Below are 21,281 nucleotides of genomic sequence, written 5' to 3' on the forward strand. Positions count from 1 at the left end.
AATTTGCAAGTGTCTTTGGTGACATACCAATCCACCTCAAGCTCCAAACGAAATACAGCCTCTGTTCTTTGTAACTGCATTGATATGTCGGGCCCAGCATAGATCCTCGGAGATGTTGACACCCAGGAACTTGAAATTATTTGCTCAATCTTTCCACTTCTGATCCCTATAAGGACCAGTGTGCATTCCCTTGGTGTACTCTTTCTGAAGTCCATAATCAGTTCTTTGGTCTTACTGACGTCGAGTGCAAGTTTGTTGTTACAACACCACTCAACCGGCTGTTCTACCCCACTCCTGTGCGCCTCATCTGTAAACGGCTACCGAGTTAGTAGAGAGGCTGATGGAAGTTTCTTCACTCAAGTAGCTGAAGAACGGCAAGAGTTTTCCACAGACTAGGGAACATTTTATTTCCACAGTATATGACAGATGAAGAAGATTGGGTTCAAGCTAGACAGTGGGTACTGGTTTGTGGTGACAGTGGTGAAGAGCTGATACTAAGACGTTGGTTTGAGCGAAGTCGATCTGTATTGCAAACATTTTAGCCTGCTTTTGTGGAAAATAACACAATGAAGTAGTGCAAAGCTGAGTAAGACAAGTGGACTAGTCGTGTCATATTTAAAATGCTTGTCGTGACGAGTGCCAACTGTTGTGCAGAGCAGGACTGTACAAGCCAGCACTTGATAAATCTGGACATAAATAACCTTTGCCATTGCGGATATAGCAGCAATGAGGATAAATTCAGCCACAGAAACCTGTTGCACTGCCAAATAGCTGCCTGCTGAGCACCAGATCTAAATTAAACTGCTTTCTGACTCTTGACTCTGAAACCAGTGTAAGCTCATTCAGCCAAGGCAAGTGGGGTCTCCGTGGTAATTTGAGCCGCGGCCTCCAGACTGTGCTTGTTCTCTGACAAGGAAACGATGATGCACCTGCTGGCTGCTCAGTTTGATTACCCAGCGACCAAACCGGCATCTGGTGACAAGCTGAGGTTGCATGTATGGAGCGAGGAGTGAAACCTGTCCCAGTAACTGGCTCTAATAAGCCGTGGAACAAGGCTGGGTAAGGCCTTGCTGTTCAAGTTTCCTATTGGGAATCATGGATTTGTTATGTGGTATTGGTCATGATCTTAACAGTGACTTTGGTAAGTACAGTGAAGCAAATATTTCCTTTCCAGCTTTACGCTCTTGTTTTCTCAGATTCTGATCTATTGTAAAAATATTATTTTAAACATGATCACCAAAACTAGAAAAAAAACTGGCAACATTGGAAAAAATGTATTGCTCTTAATTGTTCAAACACTTGATTAAAATACACGTCGAGGCTAGTTATTCATTTAACAGCTTATCACAAAGGAATACTTACCTTGTGTTTAGAGTCTTAGAATAGTGCAGTACAGAACCAGGCCCTTTGGTCCATCTAGACCTGCCAAAACATTTAAACTCCCATCAACCTGCACCGGGACCATATTTACCTTATTTACTCTTTCAAACTTATTTATATCTTTTCATAGGTTCGTGACCAGAACTGTACACAACACTCCAAATTAGGCTTCACCGATGCAACTTCAACAAAACATCCCATCTCCTGTACTCACTACTTTGATTTATGAAGGCCAATGTGCCAAAAGCTTTCTTTATGGCTCTATCTACCTGTGACGCCACTTACAATGAATTATGGTCCTGGATTTCCAGATCGCTTTGTTCTACTGCCCAACCATTCACTGAGTAAGACCTATCATGGTTGGTCCAACCAAAGTGCAGCACCTTGTCTACATAAATTCCATCTACCAGTTTTCAGCCGATTTTTCCAGCTGGTCCAGATCCCACTGCAAGCTTTGATAGTCTTCCTCGCTGTCCATTACACCTCCAGTTTTGGTGTCATCTGCAAATTTAATGTTCCAGTTAACCACATTATCATCCAGATCGTTGACATAGATGACAAACGACAATGGACCCAGCACTGAACCCAGTGGCACACCACTAGTCACAGGCCTCCAATCAAAGAGGAAACCCCCTACTGCCACTTTCTGGCTTTCCTGCTAAGCCAATGTCTAATCCAGTTTACTGCCTCATCTTGAGTGCCAAATGACTGAACCTTCTTGACCAACCTCCCATGCTGGACTGTGTCAAATGCCTTGCTAAAGTCCATGTAGACAACATCCACTGCCTTGCTTTCATTAACTTCCCTCATAACTTCCTTGAAAAACTCTGATTACCTACCACACATAAAGCCTAATCAGTCCATGTCTGTCCAAATACTCATACTGTATGTACGGTCGCTTGGAATACCTTCCAATACCTTCCTTACTCCTGATGTCAGGCTCACCAGCCTATAATTTCCTAATTTAATTTTAGAGCTTTTCTTAAACAGTGGAAGAATATTTGCTATCCTTCAAACCTCTGGTACCTCATCTGTCGCTAAGGATCATTTAAATATCTCTGCTAAGGCACTGGCAATTTCTTCACTTGCTTCCCACAGGGTCTGTGTTGAAAACCTTGTCAAGCTCTGCGGATTTGTCAACTCTAGTTTGCCTCAGGATAGCTAATACCTCCTCCTCTGTGATCTCTGAACTCACTGCTGCTTTGCCTCACCCCTATGGACTCTCTGTCCATCTCCTGAGTATATACAGATGCAAAAAAGTCCATTTAGGGTCTCCTCCATCTATTTTGGCTCCACACATAGGTTTCCGATTTTCCAGAGGACCTGTTTTCTCTCTTGCAATCCTGCTGTTCGTAACATATCTGTAGAATCCCTTAGGATACAACTTCCTGTTGTCTGCTAGAGCAACTTCATGCCTCCTTTTAGCCCTCCAGAATTCTATCTTAAGTGTTCTCTTGCTGCATTTGTATTCTCTTCCCGTAATTCATACGTTCCTACCTGTCTATACATGCAATGCATCTCTCTTCTATTTTTCTTAAATGGGCCTGGATATCTCTTGAAAACCAAGCTTCCCTAAACCTGATGTCTTTCTTTACCTTTTATTCTGACAGGCACAGACAAGCTTTGTTCTCTCAAAGTTTCACTTTTGAGGACCTCACACTTACCAAATGTACCTTTGCCAGAAAGCAGCCTGTCCCAGTCCACATTTGCCAGATCCTTTCTCATACCATTAAAATTGTTCATTCTCCAATTTGGAATCTCAACCCACGGATCAAACATGTCTTTTTCCACATGTACTGTGAAACCAATAGTATTATGATCAGTAGATGCAAAGTGTTCCCCTACACAAACATCTGGCTCTGTCTCATCCCCTGATAAGAGATTAGTATTGCACACAATTTCGGTGGGACTTGTTTGTACTGATTAAGGAAACATTTGTGAAAGCATTTGACAAATTCTATCCCATCTAGCAGCACACACAAAATGCTGGAACTCAGCGAGCCAGGTGGCATCTATGGGGAAGAAAGTACAGTTGATGTTTCGGCCCGAAACCCTTCAGCAGGACTGGAGAAAATAAAGCTGAGGGGTAGATTTAAAAGGTGGGGGAGGGGAGAGAGAAAGACCAGGCGATATACGAAATGCTGACAGTGGAGGAGGCCATGGATGGACATATCGGAATGGGAATAGGAATAACGGGATTAGACCACACTTAAATTGGAGGAACAACACCTTATATTCCGTTTGGGTAGCCTCCAACCTGATGGCATGAACATCAATTTCTCAAATTTCCAGCAATGCCCCCACCCACCCCCTTCACCATTTCCTATCCCCTTATCCCTCTCTCATATTATCTCTTTGCCCACCCATTGCCTCCCTCTGATGCTCCTCCCCACCTTTCTTCTTTTTTCCATGGCCTTCTGTCTCTTTCACCAATCAACTTCCTCGCCCTGTGCTTCATCCCTCCCCCTCCAAGTTTCACCTAGGCCTGATGTTTCTCTCTCCCCCTCCCCCCACCTTTCAAATCAACTCCTCAGCTTTTTCTCTCCAGTCCTGCCGTAGGTTTCGGCCAAAATGTCGCCTTTACTTTTTTTCCTACGGATGCTGCCTGGCCTGCTGAGTTCCTCCAGCGTTTTGTGTGTGTTGCTTGGATTTCCAGCATCTGCGGACTTTCTCTTGATTGTGATCTATCCCATCTAGTTCTTTTTCAGTATGGGAGTCCCAGTCAATTTGTGGAAAGCTAAAATCACCTACTATAACAACCTTATGTTTCTTGCAACAGTCTGCGATCTCTTTACAAGTGTGTTCCTCTAAACCCTGTGGACTGTTGGGTGGTCTATAATATAGCGGTCACATCGTCCTTATTCCTCAGTTCCATCCATAAAGCCTCAATAGCTGAGTTCTCCAGTCTGCCTTGACTGTGCGTTGTCGTGACGTGTTCCTTGATTAGAACTACCTCACCCACTTTAACCCCACTCTGTCACATCTTACACAACGGAACCTCAGAATATTGAGCTGTCAGTCCTGCCCTCATGCAACCAGGCCTCCCTAAAGGCTACAATATCATAATTCTATATGCTGATCCAAGCCCTGAGCTCACCTACCTTTCCTACAGTACTTGCATTGAAATATACACAGTCCAGGACATCAGTTGCACCATGTTCAACCTTTGATTCCTGAATTTGCCTGAGGTCTTAGCAACATCTGTCTCCACAACCTCTCCACTATTTGTTCCGGTGCTCTAGATCCCATCCCCCTCCAATGTTAGTTTAAACCCCTCCCCCTGTGCAACACTAGCAAACCTTCCCACTAAGATATTAAACCCCTTCAGTTCATGTGCAAACAGTCTTTTCTACACAGGTCCCACCTTTCCGGGAAGAGAGCCCAATGATCCAAAACTCCCTCCTATTTTTAACACTCCTTAGCCATGTGTTAAAACATATGATCATCCTATTTCTGGTCTCACTAGCATGTGGCATGTGCTGCAGTCCTGAGTTCACTACCCTAGAGGTCCTGTTTTTAACTTAGCATCTAACTCCCTGAAGTGACTTTGCAGAACCTCGTCAATCTTCCTACCTATGCCATTGGTACCTGTGTGGACCACGACCTCTGACTGCTCACCCTCTCACTTAAGAATGCTGAGGCATCGATTCCGAGATGTCCCAGGCTCTGGCAACCCAGCGGCAATCTTGTTCTCATCCACAGAACCTCCTCTCCATTTCCTTAACTAACAAATCCCCTCTCACCATTGGTTGCCGCTTCTCACCCCTTCCCTTTTGAGTCACAGAGCCAAACTCAGTGCCTGAGACCTGACCCGTGTGACTTTCCTCTGCCAGGACACCTCCCCCCCCCCCCCTCCCCCAACAGTATCCAAAGTGGTAACTAAACGTGTTGTTGAGGGGAATGGCCACAGGGGTACTCTGTACTGGCTGCTTAACCCCTTTCTCCTTCCTGACTGGCACCCAGTTTCCTTTGTTCTGCACCTTGGGTATAACTATGTCTCTAGGTGTCCTTCTATCATCCTGTCAGCTTCCCGAATGATCTGGAGTTCATCAACTCCTTAATGCAGAGTGTTAGGAGCTGCAGCTGGATGCACATCCTACAGGAGGAGCATTCAGCTGTACCACCCGGCATTCCTGCTGTTCTGTGTAAATATAAAGAAGGAAAACAATAAATAATCTGGCTGGGGAACTTCCTAGAGCTTTCTGCCTTCTCTCACACAAGTCTCTCCACCAAATTGATCCCTTATGTACTCAGTCAGTGAACCTACAGCTTCTTAGTCAATATGTGGAAAACTAAAATCACCTACTGTCACAACCTTGTGTTTCTTGCAACAATCTATGATCTTTCTACAAATTTATTCCTTTAAATCCCACTGACTGTTGGGTGGTCTACAATATAGGCCTATTAACGTACTCATTCCTTTCTTATTCCCCCAGTTCCACCTTTATAGCCTCAGTGGCTGAGTTCTGCAGTCTGGCATGACAGAACACGGCCGTGGTCTCAATTTAAACATGTATCTGCCTGCATATTGTGTAGAGCCTTTGATTCCCTGATTCTTCGTAGTGTGTGTCTATATGCCTTTCAAACCTCGCTCTTCTAGTTAAATTGCCTTTATCTTTTAATTTAAAATAATCTGGTTAAAGTGACTGTGGGAATCATCGCGAACATTATGTCTTGTGCCGTATGATCGTGATTGTTCTTGGCAAATTTTTTGACAGAAGTGGTTTGCCATTGCATTCTTCTGGGCAGTGTCTTTACAAGCCGGGTGGCCCCAGCCATTATCAATCCTGTCTGGCGTCAGTGGTCACATGAGCAGGATTTGTGATCTGCACCGGCTGCTCATATAACCATCCACCACCTGCTCCCATGGCTTCACATGAACCTAACCAGGCCAGCTGAGCAGGTGCTACACCTTGCCCAAAAGTAGCCTTCACCTCCTTTGGTAGAGGGGTATCTTCCGCCCTCCACCAAACCTATGACAATATAGGGTTTTAAAATCATCAATAACTGAACATTTTCTATCAACTTGTCAATGCTGAGAATTGCAATTCAGTTTAATGGAGACTTGCAACTCTAACAGACAGACAGACAGACATACTTTATTGATCCTGAGGGAAATTGGGTTTCGTTACAGTCGCACCAACCAAGAATAGTGTAGAAATATAGCAATATAAAACCATAAATAATTAAATAATAATAAGTAAATTACTCCAAGTGGACTGTTGAATAAACAGATTTCCAACATAATAGTGGGGATGCCAACTGATCAAGTCTAGGTTGATGGAATCCTTGTTAGTCTGGCGATGGGGTAGAGATCTATTTGTGCAGCATCTGTTCCTGAGCATTAATGAATGGTATGCAAGTCTTCTTAAGTCTGGTAGTGTTATTAAGCACTGGTGATTTCCCTTGGATCTGTTCTCTGTCAGCTTCCTTGAGGCCAGTGAGTTAGAACGTGACTTGGAACAACTTCACTTACTTGCAGTAGGTTCATCAGAGCTGAACAGCACAGAGGTGAGCAACTCGGCCCGTCGCATCTTTGTCAGCATTTTGTCCTGTTTACAATAATTCCACCTGCTCCATATTAGATCCATATCCTTCCAGGCTCTCGCCTATTTAAGAGTTTGATTGGCGGTGCTCATATCTGACTCCGCCACCACTCCTGAGAGAGTAAACTGTGGGTCATTTCACTTAATGAAACTTGTCAATTAATCAGCTTGTCATTTTTTTAAGTGTTAAAAAAAAAAGTCATGTGAGAAATTAGCTACATTCCCAAAGCTAATTAAGCATTACTGCAGCTTGCTGCCTGTATCAGCATTTACACTTTTGAGGAGGCTCTTCAATTAAGCCTGACATGGAGTGTCAATACCAGTGTTTTAAAAGCTTTTGAACATAACTTTTGATTTTACTGAAAATGACTCCACTAACTGGGAAATCATTCTCCATCGTTATTTGAAAATAATTTTCAGTCATTTACAATTAGTTTTGTCAGGTGTTGGTTTAGACTCTTGATTAAATGTTTTCTGTTGCCTTGTTGCTATTTTCATCCTTTAATTAATCTTCAGTTGAATACTGGATGTAGTCCTTTATTTAACAGCATACCACGTAAAGAAGTTACTGCGTTATGTAAAGTGCTGTGTGATTGCATTATTAGTTTATAGTTTAGCACTTGTTGACATGTAAAAGCCACAGTGTTAGATTTTAGCTCACAGATCACCAGTTGACAGACAAAGTGGAAACCATTTTTTGAGTTGTAGTGTTTTGACTTTATAGAAATATTGTAGTGAAGATCTGAAATATGATTCAAGAACAATTAATTGCTATTGATGATTAAAATATTTGGCTAATTTGGAAAATTATATTTTTAAATACAAAACATCTAAAAACCGTATTTCTAGTAGATCCCCACATAAACATTGCAATTTAAAAATTCTTTTTATTGTGAAACAGTGTAGAACAGGCCCTTGCGGCCCTTTGAACTAAACCACCCAGCAGTCCCAGATTTAATCTTGGGCTAATCACGGGAAAATTTACAATCACCCACTAGCCTAACAACCAGAACATCTTTGGAAGGAAACCAGAGAACCTGGAGGAAAACCACAGCGTCATGGGGCAAGTGTATGAACTCTGTACAGGAAGCTGTGAGAATTGAACTCATGTCACTGGTATTGTAAAGCCTTGTGCTAACCACTATACTACCATGCCACAATGTCCCCTCGAAGATGTGCATGTTTGTGCACACAAACACCTTTTGCTACTAGTGCACAGAGGAATTTAAACTGCACAGGTTGTAACCCTCTGCCTCAGTGGCATATTAAGTATATATTTCATGATTGTACAGACTCACATTTCCTTTTCTGGTTGCTGATGTGGACAGTGTTGACAACGTGGAGTTTGCGATGTTTTGTCTGCAGATTTTAGAACTGGCTTATTTATACAGTTTTTATTGAAGACATTATTCAGTGTACACCTACTGTCACTTGGGCAAAAAATTGCGCAGCACAAGATTTTTGCGCATGCTGGTCATTACAAATTAGATGGAACACTGCGTACCACCCTTGAGTAAATCAATTTACAGATTTATACCTTTCCAGATGTATATAGCAATTCCTTTAACGAATGTTCATTCTATTTGTAGAATGTTCATTCTACAAATGTTTCTGTAATGCCATTGAATTTTTGATATATGTACCTTTGTGGGGGGTTTTTTTGTCTGGTATTTATCCTCTATGTGTCTCAAAATATATTGTACCAAAATACTCTATGCTTTTTGTCAAACCTTTTTAATTTGTAACATTTTACTGCACAAAGAGTTTTCAGTAAAATAGACCTTCCGTAAATCATCTGTCCAGCAGACTGTCTAGCTTTATTAGCAAGATCACTCAGCTTTGTCGTGCTGGCCGGTTTTCTGTGCCATTTGTCTTTAGAGAATGGCTCTCGTGATCTTAGAGCCACTCAGCTCAGAAATAGGCTCTTCAGCCCCAGTCAGCAATAACCATCAAACACCTCTGTGCATTCGAGCTGGACTGCCCAGCAACACCTGATGTAATCCTATTGAACTTACAGTGAGCAATTAACCTACCAACTGGTAGGTCTTTGGACTGTGGCAGGAAACGGGAAGAAACCGTGAGATGACAGGGAGAACGTACAAACTCCTTACAGGCAGCGATGGGAATTGAACCCGGCACGGGTTGTGCCGTCCACTGCTGTGGTTGCATCCACCACAGTAGGGGCATTTGACAGCTGTCAATTAATCTACCAAACCCCATGTCTTTAGACTATGGGAGGAGACCAGATCACTAGGGAAAACTCACGGAGAATGCGCAAATCTCACATGGACAGTGCCAGAGAGGTGGATGAATTCTAGATTGCGGAGGCTGTGGGGCACTAAAATATAGATGGCGTTAAGTGAAGGATTGTATGTGTAAGTACCATTGCAATGCCCAATGAATAATCAGTTGTTTAGTATACGAGGGGTGATTGATAAGTTTGTGGCCTAAAGTAGAAGGAGATGAGTTATACAACTCTAGTTACAAGCACGTGCAGTTCAACACTTTAGTGATTATGCAGAAAGTCTGAAGTTAATAAATTACTCATCGGGGTGATTGATAAGTTTGTGGCCCAAGGTAGAAGGTATTATCTTCAAACTTTCTGCATAATCACTCAAAGAGTTGAACTGCACGTGCATGTAACGAGAGCTGTGTAACTCACCTCTGTATGCTCCACGACTGCTGGACTAAGTGTGTAAATGTAGGAGGGGTCTATGTTGAATAATAAATGTGCTAGGTTTTCTAAAATTGACTCCTTCTACCTTAGGCCACGAACTTATCAATCACCCCTCATATGTCGAACTGGATGTAAATACTTCAATGGACATAGTTGTGAAATTGAGGCTCCTAGAGCAGTGTGCAGTTCAAATATATGCTTTAAAATAGCTGTGATAGCCACGCGGCCTTTTTAATTTGAGGCTTACTAGGTTGAAACGATGTTTGTTGGAGGTACACAGGTGATGGGTCAGGGGTGAGTAGAGGTTCCTGATAGCAGATGATTATTGATTGATTGATTTGCAGCATGGACTAGGCCTTTCCCGCCCTTTGAGCTATGCCACCCAGCAATTTCCCAATTTAGTGCTAGCCTAATCACGGGACAATTTACAATGACCAATTAACCTACCAACTGGTGGGTCTTTGGAAGAAAACTCATGCTGTCAAGGAGAGAATGTACAAACTGCATGCAGGCAGTGGAGGGAATTGAACCCATGTCATCTGTGCTGTAAAGCATTGTGGTAACCACTACGCTACCATGCCGTCCCAGGGGTATGAATTCACAGTGAGGGGAATTCGAGAATAAAGTTACATGCAGATTAGTTATAATATAGATTGCCTTTGAAAGAAAGAAGTTGACAGACGCTTGAGGGATAATTTAAATGGTTTTGAGCAAAGGTCAGAGGAATAAAGCTGAATGGACCACTCAAGGGTTCAAAGGTTAATTTATTATGAAAGCATGTATCCTTATAGAACCCTGAAATTTATCTTCTCCAGATAGCCACAGAACAAAGAAAGAGCATGCAAGTCATTCAGAGAAAAATATCAAACCCATCCCCCCCCATGAGAAAGAAAGGCATGCTGATCGTCAAGTCCCAAAACCCCTCCCTTCACACAGAACAAGAGCACTGACCAGAAAAACGACCCCTCCCCCACATAAGAAAACCAACAGAACACAATGGATCCCCCAAACATCCTCCCCTCTCGCAACAAAATGGGAAAAGAACGGGCAATTTAAAAAAACCCCGCAGAATCTAAGTCTACAAGTCTGAAAAAGTCCATAGTCCATAAACGTAGAACCACAGTACCATCTTCGATATCACTGACGTTCATCGATAGAGAGGGCCACCACACAAGAGGCTTACCCATCTGCTACAGCGAGCCACACAGCGATGGGCCAATCACAGACTACTCCGCATCGAGCAAACGGAAGGCAGTTGTGTTGAACTCTCACTTGCTTTCTACATTCGCCTCCAATCTTGAAGAAAATGGTGTACACGTGATGGGTTTCATTTTGTGCTGTGTTGTCCATAACAGTTCATGACCTGAAGGGCCCGTGGTTCAGTAGAAAGTGGTGCTGTGGACTGAGCACACATCGGGAGGGTGGAGGTGGCTGAGGTCACTGTGCGTCCTCAAGAAGAGTGGTGCTGTAGCTCAGCAGTTTGTTCCTGGTTCCTTGCTTCAGGGGCCCGGGTTCAGTCCTGACCTTGTGCTCAGCCGTGTCACTGTGAGTTTCCTGTGTGCTCAGGAGTTTTCACACATTCCGGAATTATGTGGGCAAGCTACCCAGCTGCTGTAAACCAGTGTATTTAAATGGCAGTGTATTAAAAGTAGAACTGCTGAAAGTGTGGGGAGAATAAGTTTCAGAACTCAAAGTTCAAAAGTAAATTTTATTATCTAAGTACATGTGTATATATATATATATATATATATATATATATATATATGTCACCACAAACAATCCTGAGATTCATTTTCTTGTGGGAATACTCAGCCAAACTATAGAATAATAACTATAACAGGATCAATGGAAGATCAGCCAGAGTGCAGAATACAAAAACTGTGCAAGTGTAAATAAATAGCAATGAATAACCAGAACATGAGATAACAAGATAAGGAGTCCTTAAAGTGAGGTCATTGGTTGCAGAAACATCTCAATGGTTGGGCAAGTGGGTGGAGTTATCCTCTTTTGTTCAAGAGCCTGATGGTTGAGGGGTAGTAACTGTTCATGAACCTGGTGGTGCAAGTCCTAAGGCTCTTGTACCTTCTAACTGATGGCAGCAGCGAGAAGAGAACGCGGCCTGGGTGGTGGGGATTTCTGATGATGGATGCTGCTTTCCTATGACAGTGTTTCAAGTAGATGTCCTCAATGGTTGCTAGGGCTTTGCCTGTGATGGACCACCTTAGGAAAATATGGAGAAGGGAATGGGACTGTAGAGATTTCTGTGACAAGTGCCCACATTGGCCTGACGTTTCAAACGATTTTGTGTCACAATAAGTGACCAAATCAATGAGGCAAACTTGTATTTGGTCCCTAATTTTTATCTTAATTAGAACATGGACTTCGTGCATTTTATTATGAGAACATTGGCTGTTCCTATTGACCACTGACAGGCTTGCCAGTAAATTAGAATGTTTAGCTCCTGTTTTTAATTAGTCAAATAGGTGTGTTATAGGCTAATATTTACTCTCGTCTGCTTCAGCCCCACTTCTGCAGCACTTAATTAAAATTAACTTTTCTCCAGGGATCATTAATGTAAAGGATTAATGATAACTCGGGAAAAAAAGGTTACCTTTCCTGAATGCCTAATTATACCCAACCAGCACAACGTGGGTGAGCTCAGGCCCGAGGATTGAGAGGGAGAGACAATTCAGCCAAAACTGCTTCAGGCCACTGTGATATTGAGAAGCAATAAATCAGGCCAATTTGTAATATTTTACCTTAAACTTTGCTGTACACATGTCTGAAACACTTCAAACGTGTTAAATGATTCATGATACTCATTATGTATCGCACTTCAGGTGAATACCTGCCTCTGTTCAGTAGCTTCAAGTCCACCATTAACTCTTTAATGGAATTAAATAAGGTTTAATGTCACTGACATACGTCATGAAATGTGTTGTTTTGTGACAGCAGTACAGTGCAATACATTAAAAAGATTATAAATTACAAATATATATATATATTAAATTAAATAAGTAGTGCAAAATTGAGCAAAAGGAACGATTCTAGGAATGAAAGAATTACTGTATGAGGAATGTCTGGCAGCACTTGGGCTGTATTCCCTGGAGTTCAGGAGAATGAGGGGGGATCTCATAGAAACAATCCGTATGTTAAAAGGCCTGAACAGATTAGATATAGCAAAGCTACTTCCCATGGTAGGGGAACTTTAGGACAAGTGGGCACGACTTCAGGATTGAAGGATGTCCATTTAGAACTGAGCTGCAGAGAAATTACTTTAGTCAGAGGGTGGTAGATCTGTGGAACTTGTTGCCACGAGGGGCTGTGGAAGCCAGGTCATTGGGTGTATTTAAGGCAGAGATAAGTAGGTTCTTATCTACCAGGGCATCAAAGGGTATGGGGTGAAGACAGGGGAGAGGGGGTGACTGGAAGAATTGGATCAGCCCAACAGACTCGATGGGCCAAATGGCCAATTTCTGCTCCTATATCTTATGGTCTTAAAAAGGAGTACTGTATGTTCTGAAATATTCTCTATATATACTTGGTGCTTATTATTTTTAAGGGATGGAGAACTTCTCACAAATAGTAAAACATGCAGATTCAGGTAAAGCCACTGGTATTGGCACTAAGGTGGCAATGACATACAGATGTCAACTCGTCTGGGGATGTAACAACTTGCAATTAATTTTTAAAGTCAAACTAAACCAGATTCCAGAACTACCTTGGACCAAAGGGGATAACTTCACTTGCCCCTTCATTGAAATGTTCCCACAACCTATGGACTCACTTTCAAGGGCTCTTCATTTCATAATTCCCAATATTTATTACTTATTTATTATTAATATTATTTCTTTCTTCTGGCATTTGCACAGTTTGATGTCTTTTGCACAGTGGTTGAACGCCCAAGTTGGTGCGTACTTCCATTATGGTTATTATTCAATAATAGATTTATTGAGTGTGTCTGCAAGAAAATAGGCAACACGGTGGTGTAGTGGTTAGCACAACGCTTCGCAATGCCAGCGACCCGGGTTCAATTCCTGCCACCGTTTGTACATTCTCCCCGTATCTGTATAGGTTTCCTCTGGGTGCTCTGGTTTCCTCCTACAGGCCAACGATGTAGCAGATGGCATGTAAATTGCCCCTTGATTAGGCTTGGATTAAATTGGTGTGTTGCTAGGTGGCATAGCTGGAGGGGTATATTCCATGCTATATCTCAATAAAAATGAAAATGAACCTGACTCTCTCTCCCCCCACCCACCGGCTGAAGCAACATGCCGACTATTGCTATTTCACAACTTGCTAGCTCAAGGTATCAAATGCAATCCAGCTCATGGCAAAAAGGAGTACCACATTTCGGTCTGGTCACCTCACCACAGGAAGGATGTGGATGCTATATAAAGGGTACAGAGGAGATTTACAAGGGTGCTGCCTGGATTAGAGAGCATGCCTTATGAGAAGAGATTGTGCGAACTTGGCCTTTTCTCCTTGGGAGCGATGGAGGATGTGAGGTGACCTGACAGAGGTGTGTAAGATGATGAGAGGCATTGATCGTGTGGATAGCCAGAGGCTTTTTCCCAGGGCTGAAATGGCTGACACAAGGTTTTAAGGTGTTTGGAAATAGGTACAGGCAGGAAGTCAGAGGTAAGTTTTTCACACAGAGAGTGGTGGGTGGGTGTGTGGAAAGCACTGCCAGTGGTGGAGGTGGATACAGTCGGGTCTTTTAAGAGGCTCTTAGATAGGTATATGGAGCTTAGAAAAATAGAGGGCTATGCGCTAGGGGAATTCTAAGCAGTTTCTGAAGTAGGTTACATGGTCAGCACAACACTGTGGGCTGAAGGGCCTGTAATGTTTTGTAGATTTCTATGTTCTATCAGGAAATACAGGAGAAAGCTCAAAGGAAATATCCTGTCACTACCAGAACCCCCAGCAAAACACAGCTGACCTAGCAATGACTTGATGTAATTTGGTACAGCAGTGGATTGTAATGATGTAATTCATTAATTAATGTCAGAATGGCTTTATTCATTTGGAGAATTGTACAACACCTTGAGCCATTCTTTGAAACTGGAGCCATCAGCTCCACAGTGACATGTTTGGCTACGCTGGTATTTGCCTGAAGCAATTGTACAAGACAGTCATAGATTCTAACCTAGTGCCGAGTTAACAGTTAACGACAGAATTCCTAGAATTCATCTTGCTACCTGTCATGAAGAAAGGGAATGGATCAGTTTTAGCTTTCTGGGTTAGCACCCCAACTTCATTCAAGAGTGTGTTTTGTTCAAGTACGAGGAGCAAGCTGTTCAGGCATTTAGTTATCCATCTTCAAAGATGGCATGTTCCAGTTCAGATGGCTGATGAGGACCGAGTGGTAATTTCTTCTTCAAGTGCTCATTGTTAGTGATTGGTGTCAGTGCTCAAAGTCTCAAAGTACGTTTATTGTCAGTGTGGCATACAACCCTGAGATTCATCTTCCTACAGACAGCCACGAGACAGAGGAACACCACAGAACCCATTCGAAGGAAGCATGAAACACCCAACGCACACAAAAAAACAAATTACACAAACAGCAAAAATAAATATATATAAAACATCAAACCACAGAGTCATCAAAACAGTCTTGGAATATTCAGTTCAGTTCCATTTAACGCAGTGTCATCCATTGCCATCTTTACTATTGCGATGGGGATTTTTAATTACAGTCTTACTGTTGTTAGCAAACTGTAATTCATTGATCTCAAAAGAGATTTGGGATTGCATTTGATATAGTGGCATGTAGCTTTAGCCGGCGGGGGTGGTTTGTGGAGTCGGGAACGTGGGCAGGTTTGCGATTACCAGAGTTTAAGTTCAAAGTAAATTTATCATCAATGTTCATGTATGTCGCCATATACAATCCTGAGAGTCATTTCTTATATTTATTGAGATACACTGCAGATTACACCCTTCTAAACTCTTTTAAGTTTAAACAAACGCGATGAAAAAAATATAAACCTGATCCCATTTTTGTACAAACACGATGCCTTTACAAAACCAATACCACTGTTCCAGGTTGAGTCTACTGTACTTGAGCAGTGAAAGAATAAAAAACGAGGTTGCTGAAAATCTGAAATAAAAACCAACAAATGGCAGAGATTCAGCAGGTTAGGCAGCATCTGTGGAACGAGAGGCAATTAGTGCTGCAGCTGTGGTTTCATATTCCCATATCTATAACATTAACTGTGTTGGATCTGGAGATATTTTCCAGAAGGTTCTTCAGAAGTCAAGCATGAGGCATGGGGTTACAGCTGTTTTTGTTAAATGTTCATAACAAGGAAATAATGGTAAAGCAAAACAAGAAAGTAACAGCACTGTAGGTAACTATATTTAACGGTAACCATATCACTGGAACAAAGTTCCTTTCTTTATACTGAAAACTGGTTCAAGCTGGACAGATACGGGAATCATCTCTGATAAGAACAGGCCATGGGACAAGGACAGTCTCGATTAACACTGCCATGACCTCTCAGGCTTACAAAACAAAGAAACTGCTGACGTATGGCAACAGGCTATACCCCAATTGCTGTAATCCCGCTGAACTGTTACAGACAAATACAGGTGATTATACAAACAAGCATGAAGGAAGTCAAGTTGCAAGTTAAATCTAATCTAATCTCACAACTGTCTCTCCTTCCACAGATACACCATGAGAAGCATTTTCTAAATTAGAGGTTCTCAAATTGGGGTCCGCGAACCCCTGGTATCAATCCAGGGCATAAAAAAGTTTGGGAACCCTATTTCTAAATGCTCTGATAGGAGATCTAAACTTCTAATCACTTAGTTCCATCAAATTAGTGTCATTCCAAATATTTGTTAATGCAAATCAAATATAATTTTCATTAAAAAAAATAAATGCAGTTGTTGAGCGATGTGTGAATTTCTAGTTTCCTTGAGAAATACCAGAAAATTGCACTGCTGGGATCTTGAAAGATGGTAATTCTTCTTGTAAAGGTCAGTAAATACAGTACGTACTCAGAATAAAAATGTGAGCTTGGCATGACCAGCGAAAGGAACACAATTATTGAAACATCTAGCCATATTAACTTCATGTTAATAAATAAGTAAATAAATTCCCAAGGTACTTCATTGTCACAAGTTAAAACTCATTCGAAACTCATGCATCATACCAAGCCTCGTTGAGCTCACTGGTCAGCTTTGACTCTCTGCCAACTACCAACTTCAGTTTAAAATTCACACATCAGTCCTCCTTAACTCTGACTTTCGCTGTGCTCTGCTTCTCAGAGGGAACATAGATTCCAGTTAATTGAGCTGTCTGTTTATTGAGGCAGCTGCTTATTTGGGACACTACAGCGCTTCACTGAGACAGGAGACTGTTGCGGAACAGTTTCTAACTGGCATCAGGCACGTGCATGTCTTGTGGCTATTAGACACGATACTGTGCTCAGAGTGAACAATTCAGAACCGTTGTGCTCACTGCAGTTTCAAGCATTCAGGCTTGGAAATGCCAGAAACAGCCGGGAGCAATTTCACAGTTTCAACAAGTTAGGGACTATGAAGAATTTGAAGGTATTGACAATTGTTTTGAATGTTACAGTGGAAATGAAGACTCGGAGGATGCCATCATCGAAAACACTGTTTGACCACAGTCCACTATCTGCACTAGGTGTCTGCACTGATTTTGTTCATTTACAGTCAATCAAAGGAACATGTCAGCGTATACCAGATTAATTCCTCTGTCAGTAACTATTAGGAACTAATACAGTACTGTAATAGTTTCAGTGGTGTTCTAATTTATCCTGTAACTGCCTCAGAAGGCAGTGGAGGCCAATTCTCTGGATGCTTTCAAGAAGGAGCTAGATAGGTATCTTATGGATAGGGGAATCAAGGGATATGGGGACAAGGCAGGAACCGGGTATTGATAGTAGATGATCAGCCACGATCTCAGAATGGCAGTGCAGGCTTGAGGGGCCAAATGGTCTACTTCTGCATCTATTGTCTATTTAAATATGTAATTTGTTACTCAGTTTGTCTTTTTTTTATATACCTTTTTGACTATTTCCATGAAACTTTGACTAATTGGGGCAGTTGCTTAATTGGGCCAAAATGTACCGGTCCCAGTGTGTCCCAATTAACCGGAATTCCAAATACCACTGCCACTTCATACAAGTAAAATCTGGATTGAGCACTGATATGGATAACGACTAAATTGGGTTTGTCTACTTTCATTGATGGTTGAAAGTTGAACTTGTCATTATATGCACAAGTACATTTCTGCAGAGGTGCAGTGCAGTGAACAACTAGCTTTAGCATCACTAGCAAATAGCGTCATGTAGGCAACATCCACAATTAAACATAAGTTGATTATATAGTGTGCACAATTTTATAAGAAAACAATTAGAATAGAGGAAAGAAGGTCCATTTTAATGTAAGGTGACAAAGTGGCCATGATGTTGTAGTGAAAAGGCTTTTGCCAGAGGTTCAAGAACTGATTTGTTGAAGAGAAGTAGCTGTTTTTGAACCTAGTGGTGTGGTATTTCAGGCTTCTCTACCTCCTGCCCAGTGATAGCAGCAAAAAGCTTGCATGGCTCGGATAATGGGTTTGAGTGTGGACTTAGACAGTGGGAAGATATGGAACTGTGGCCTTATTGGTCAGCAATTCCAGTGAAACGTCCTGATAATGCAATAAGTTGAACTGGATTACCAAGCTGCCAAGTAGCTTAAATATCTCCGACAGTTACAGATATTCAAAAGCGTTCAACAGCTTATTGAAAGTCATTTTGTGTCTGTTGTGAATGTAAGAGTGCAAAATTATGTATGGGTGGATAGAGTGAACTCTGCTAGAATTTGTGATGAACTGCTCGATTCCAGTGTGGGTTTGACGTCACATCACCGTGGTTCAACAGAAGTTCAGCTGTGTGCAAGTTGAGGCTTCTGTAAGAGTCATGGATTTCTGCCCAGTTGTGAAACGTAACGCTGGCTGGCATTTTGATTTCTGCCCAATTACTTTTATCCCAAAGGCACAGTGTTATGGATTGCTTTTATCGTTAGCTATTCTTTTCCCTGTATTTTCCAGTCTTGCAAATCCAACCGTATCTTCATGTTTTTAACAATTGTTGGCAAAAAACTTGTGGCTGTTTTTTATCTGTCACTTTGATTTTGGCTAATCTGTAAGGCCTTGCCATTATTATGTTGTCTTTATGTAGGGTGATGAACCTTTTTGAGAGCAAGTGTCCAAATTGGCGAAGGTATTCTCAAAAATTCTCTTGCATGTCATAGCAATTTTGAGCAGAGATTAACATTGATTAATGAATTAGTAACAATAATTATGGACTCTTTTAAGTAAAAGGAATGAGTGTGGTTGCTTATTGACATGTATTCAAACTTTTGTTATTAATAAAAATATAACAGATTCAGATTGAAATAAATGAATTTTTAAAAACCTGTTCATAAATTATTAATATTAGTTTTATTGAAAACAATTGAGAAATGTTCAGAGGTGCTAAACCACATGCTGTATTTTTATTTATTCTTAAACTTTTATTTAGAGATACAGTATTCTGGCCCAACAAGCCCACGCCACCCATTTACACCCATGTGGCCAACTAAGCTGTAGGTCTTTGGAATGTGTGAGGAAACCAGAGCACCTGGAAGAACCCCATGCGGTCCTGGGAGAGCATGCAAACTCCTTGCAGACAGAGGTGGAACTGAACCCGCGTAGCTGTGATAGCTGACCTCTGTGCTACCGTACGCTTGTGTTTACCGTTATTGAATGTCCGGTGTTCACTCACAAACGACAGAAGAAAGAATATAAGCAGAGCAAAACCAATGGCAGCTTCCTGACTTCTTACTGTCCGAGTACCGATGTGTCCACCAAGTCTGCGAGGATTTCAAAGCATATTATCCAGCCTCACATGTTCTTAGAACTGCATGACATGTTTTCTATGAAAACGCGGTACTGGTCTCGTTTTGTAAAGAATCGTTCTCTGCTTCATTTGGCAGTAAAGCTAATCATAATAGATCTTTTTTTATTACAGATGGTGTTTAAAGAAATGGGTGGGAGGGGGCGCCACTACGTGCTGCCTGCCCACAAAATTTCTTCACGTGCCATTGGGTCCCCAGCCCCTGCCTCATGTTATCAACAGAATGATTTGATCGTGATTCTTCTTAAAGTGTTTTCTACCTCTCTTTTACTCATCTGATTTCATTTTACAGATGAAGGACCATATGCCAAATCTACAAACCAATCAAAAGCCACAGAAGGCACTTTGGCAGTCCGAAGACAAAGCATTTCAGGTAAGTCTGGTCTCTGATTTGATGATTTCTTCTGCAACTTTGCATTCTTTCCCAAAGTGGTGCTTCTGAAGAGGGAGTGTTTACGTGCACCCTAAAGCATTGTTATCAGGAAAAAAATCACATTTTATGCCCCTCTGTCTCCCTCGGAAATTCTTACTTGTATTATCTAGGAATCGTTTGACAAATAGGCAAATATTTTCAAAGATGGGATCAACTGCAACAAATCAGTTAAAATGAATTTATTTATTATTTTCATTGTTTCCATTGAGCTGTGCACAGCCTTCAGATTTACAAGGGTTACAGGCAGAGGAAATTACAGTGATAGGGAGGGGAGTGATGTGAGTGGAGTTGAAAGGAAGCGTAAGCATTTTTGACATCAAACCATTCCTTGACTGCAAGTTGCAGTGCCCGGACGAGTAAAGAAAAGGAGAAACAAGACACAGTGTGAGAGGGAAGCAGAGTTTTGGATGGCCTTGGGTTCAGAGAGTAGATCAATGGAGGCCACACAGAAGTGTGTGCAAGGTTCAAAGTGAGTAATAACAATGCGATGATTGAACGGCTCTGTATCACAAGCTGAGACTAAGCCAGAATGGGGCACATTTGAGGCAAAAGTAAGTGCTTTTGCAGGTGCCGTGGATGTGATGTCACTTAGTTTAAGATCACTTGGACGGTTTAAAACCTGGAAGAGCCTCCGATCATGTAGTTTTTATTTTCTTGAGATACAATGCCCTTCCAGCCATGCCACTAAGCAACCCCCGATTTAACCCTATCCTAAAGACAGTGTCCAATTAACCTACCAACTGGTACATGTTGGGAGTGTAGGAGGGGACCCAGGCAGTCAGTGCGGAAATTGGCAAACTCCTCCCAGGCAGCAGCGGGGATTGAACCCGGCTCACTGGGACTGGTTGTGCTAACCATTGCACTACAGTGCTGACACTCTGCTCGAAAAAAAAACTGAGGTCTCCAGTATTCTTCCAGATGTTACAAACAGAAAACTGTACAAGATAAAGTGCTCCAGTTGCTCAGCAAAGGACACCAACATACTATTCCTGAAAGTGAACATGTTCTAACTATTAACAATTTCTGGCACATCAGTGAAAGTGATTAACAGCCTTCTGGAAGTCAGTGGTTAGCTGATGGCTCTTGCAAACTTATTTGTGCCTGTCTCACTCTAAAGTTAAAAGTGTTAGCCTTTACCAAGTTCTCAGTAATGGGGGAGTGAAAAATCTGTCTTGTGTAGATTTAGTAAACAATGTAAAGCTGTCTGCTGATTCTGAAGTCTTCTGAAATGAATGATGATTTGCAAAGCAATGTTGATCGATGTCAAAGTGTCCCAGGGTAATGAGAGTGGAGCAAAATTCAGGTCTGTCACTGTCGCTCTACACCTCAGT

At 41.9% G+C, this 21,281-nt stretch overlaps 1 protein-coding gene across 10 annotated transcripts in view; it reads left to right on the forward strand.

The window, feature by feature from the left end:
• Window positions 1–21,281, forward strand: part of grip1 (glutamate receptor interacting protein 1) — a 458,415-nt gene that overhangs the window by 307,036 nt on the left and 130,098 nt on the right. For 9 of the 10 annotated variants that reach the window (XM_059978360.1, XM_059978359.1, XM_059978364.1 and 6 more), the window contains one exon: window positions 19,810–19,890. In XM_059978360.1, the coding sequence (XP_059834343.1) occupies window positions 19,810–19,890 (81 nt within the window). Of the gene's footprint in view, window positions 1–764; window positions 1,142–19,809; window positions 19,891–21,281 lie in introns of those variants that run through there. The other variant, XM_059978362.1, reaches the window with a different exon arrangement.

The sequence above is a fragment of the Hypanus sabinus genome, chromosome 8, assembly GCF_030144855.1.
Source record: "Hypanus sabinus isolate sHypSab1 chromosome 8, sHypSab1.hap1, whole genome shotgun sequence".
NCBI classification, from domain to species: domain Eukaryota; kingdom Metazoa; phylum Chordata; class Chondrichthyes; order Myliobatiformes; family Dasyatidae; genus Hypanus; species Hypanus sabinus.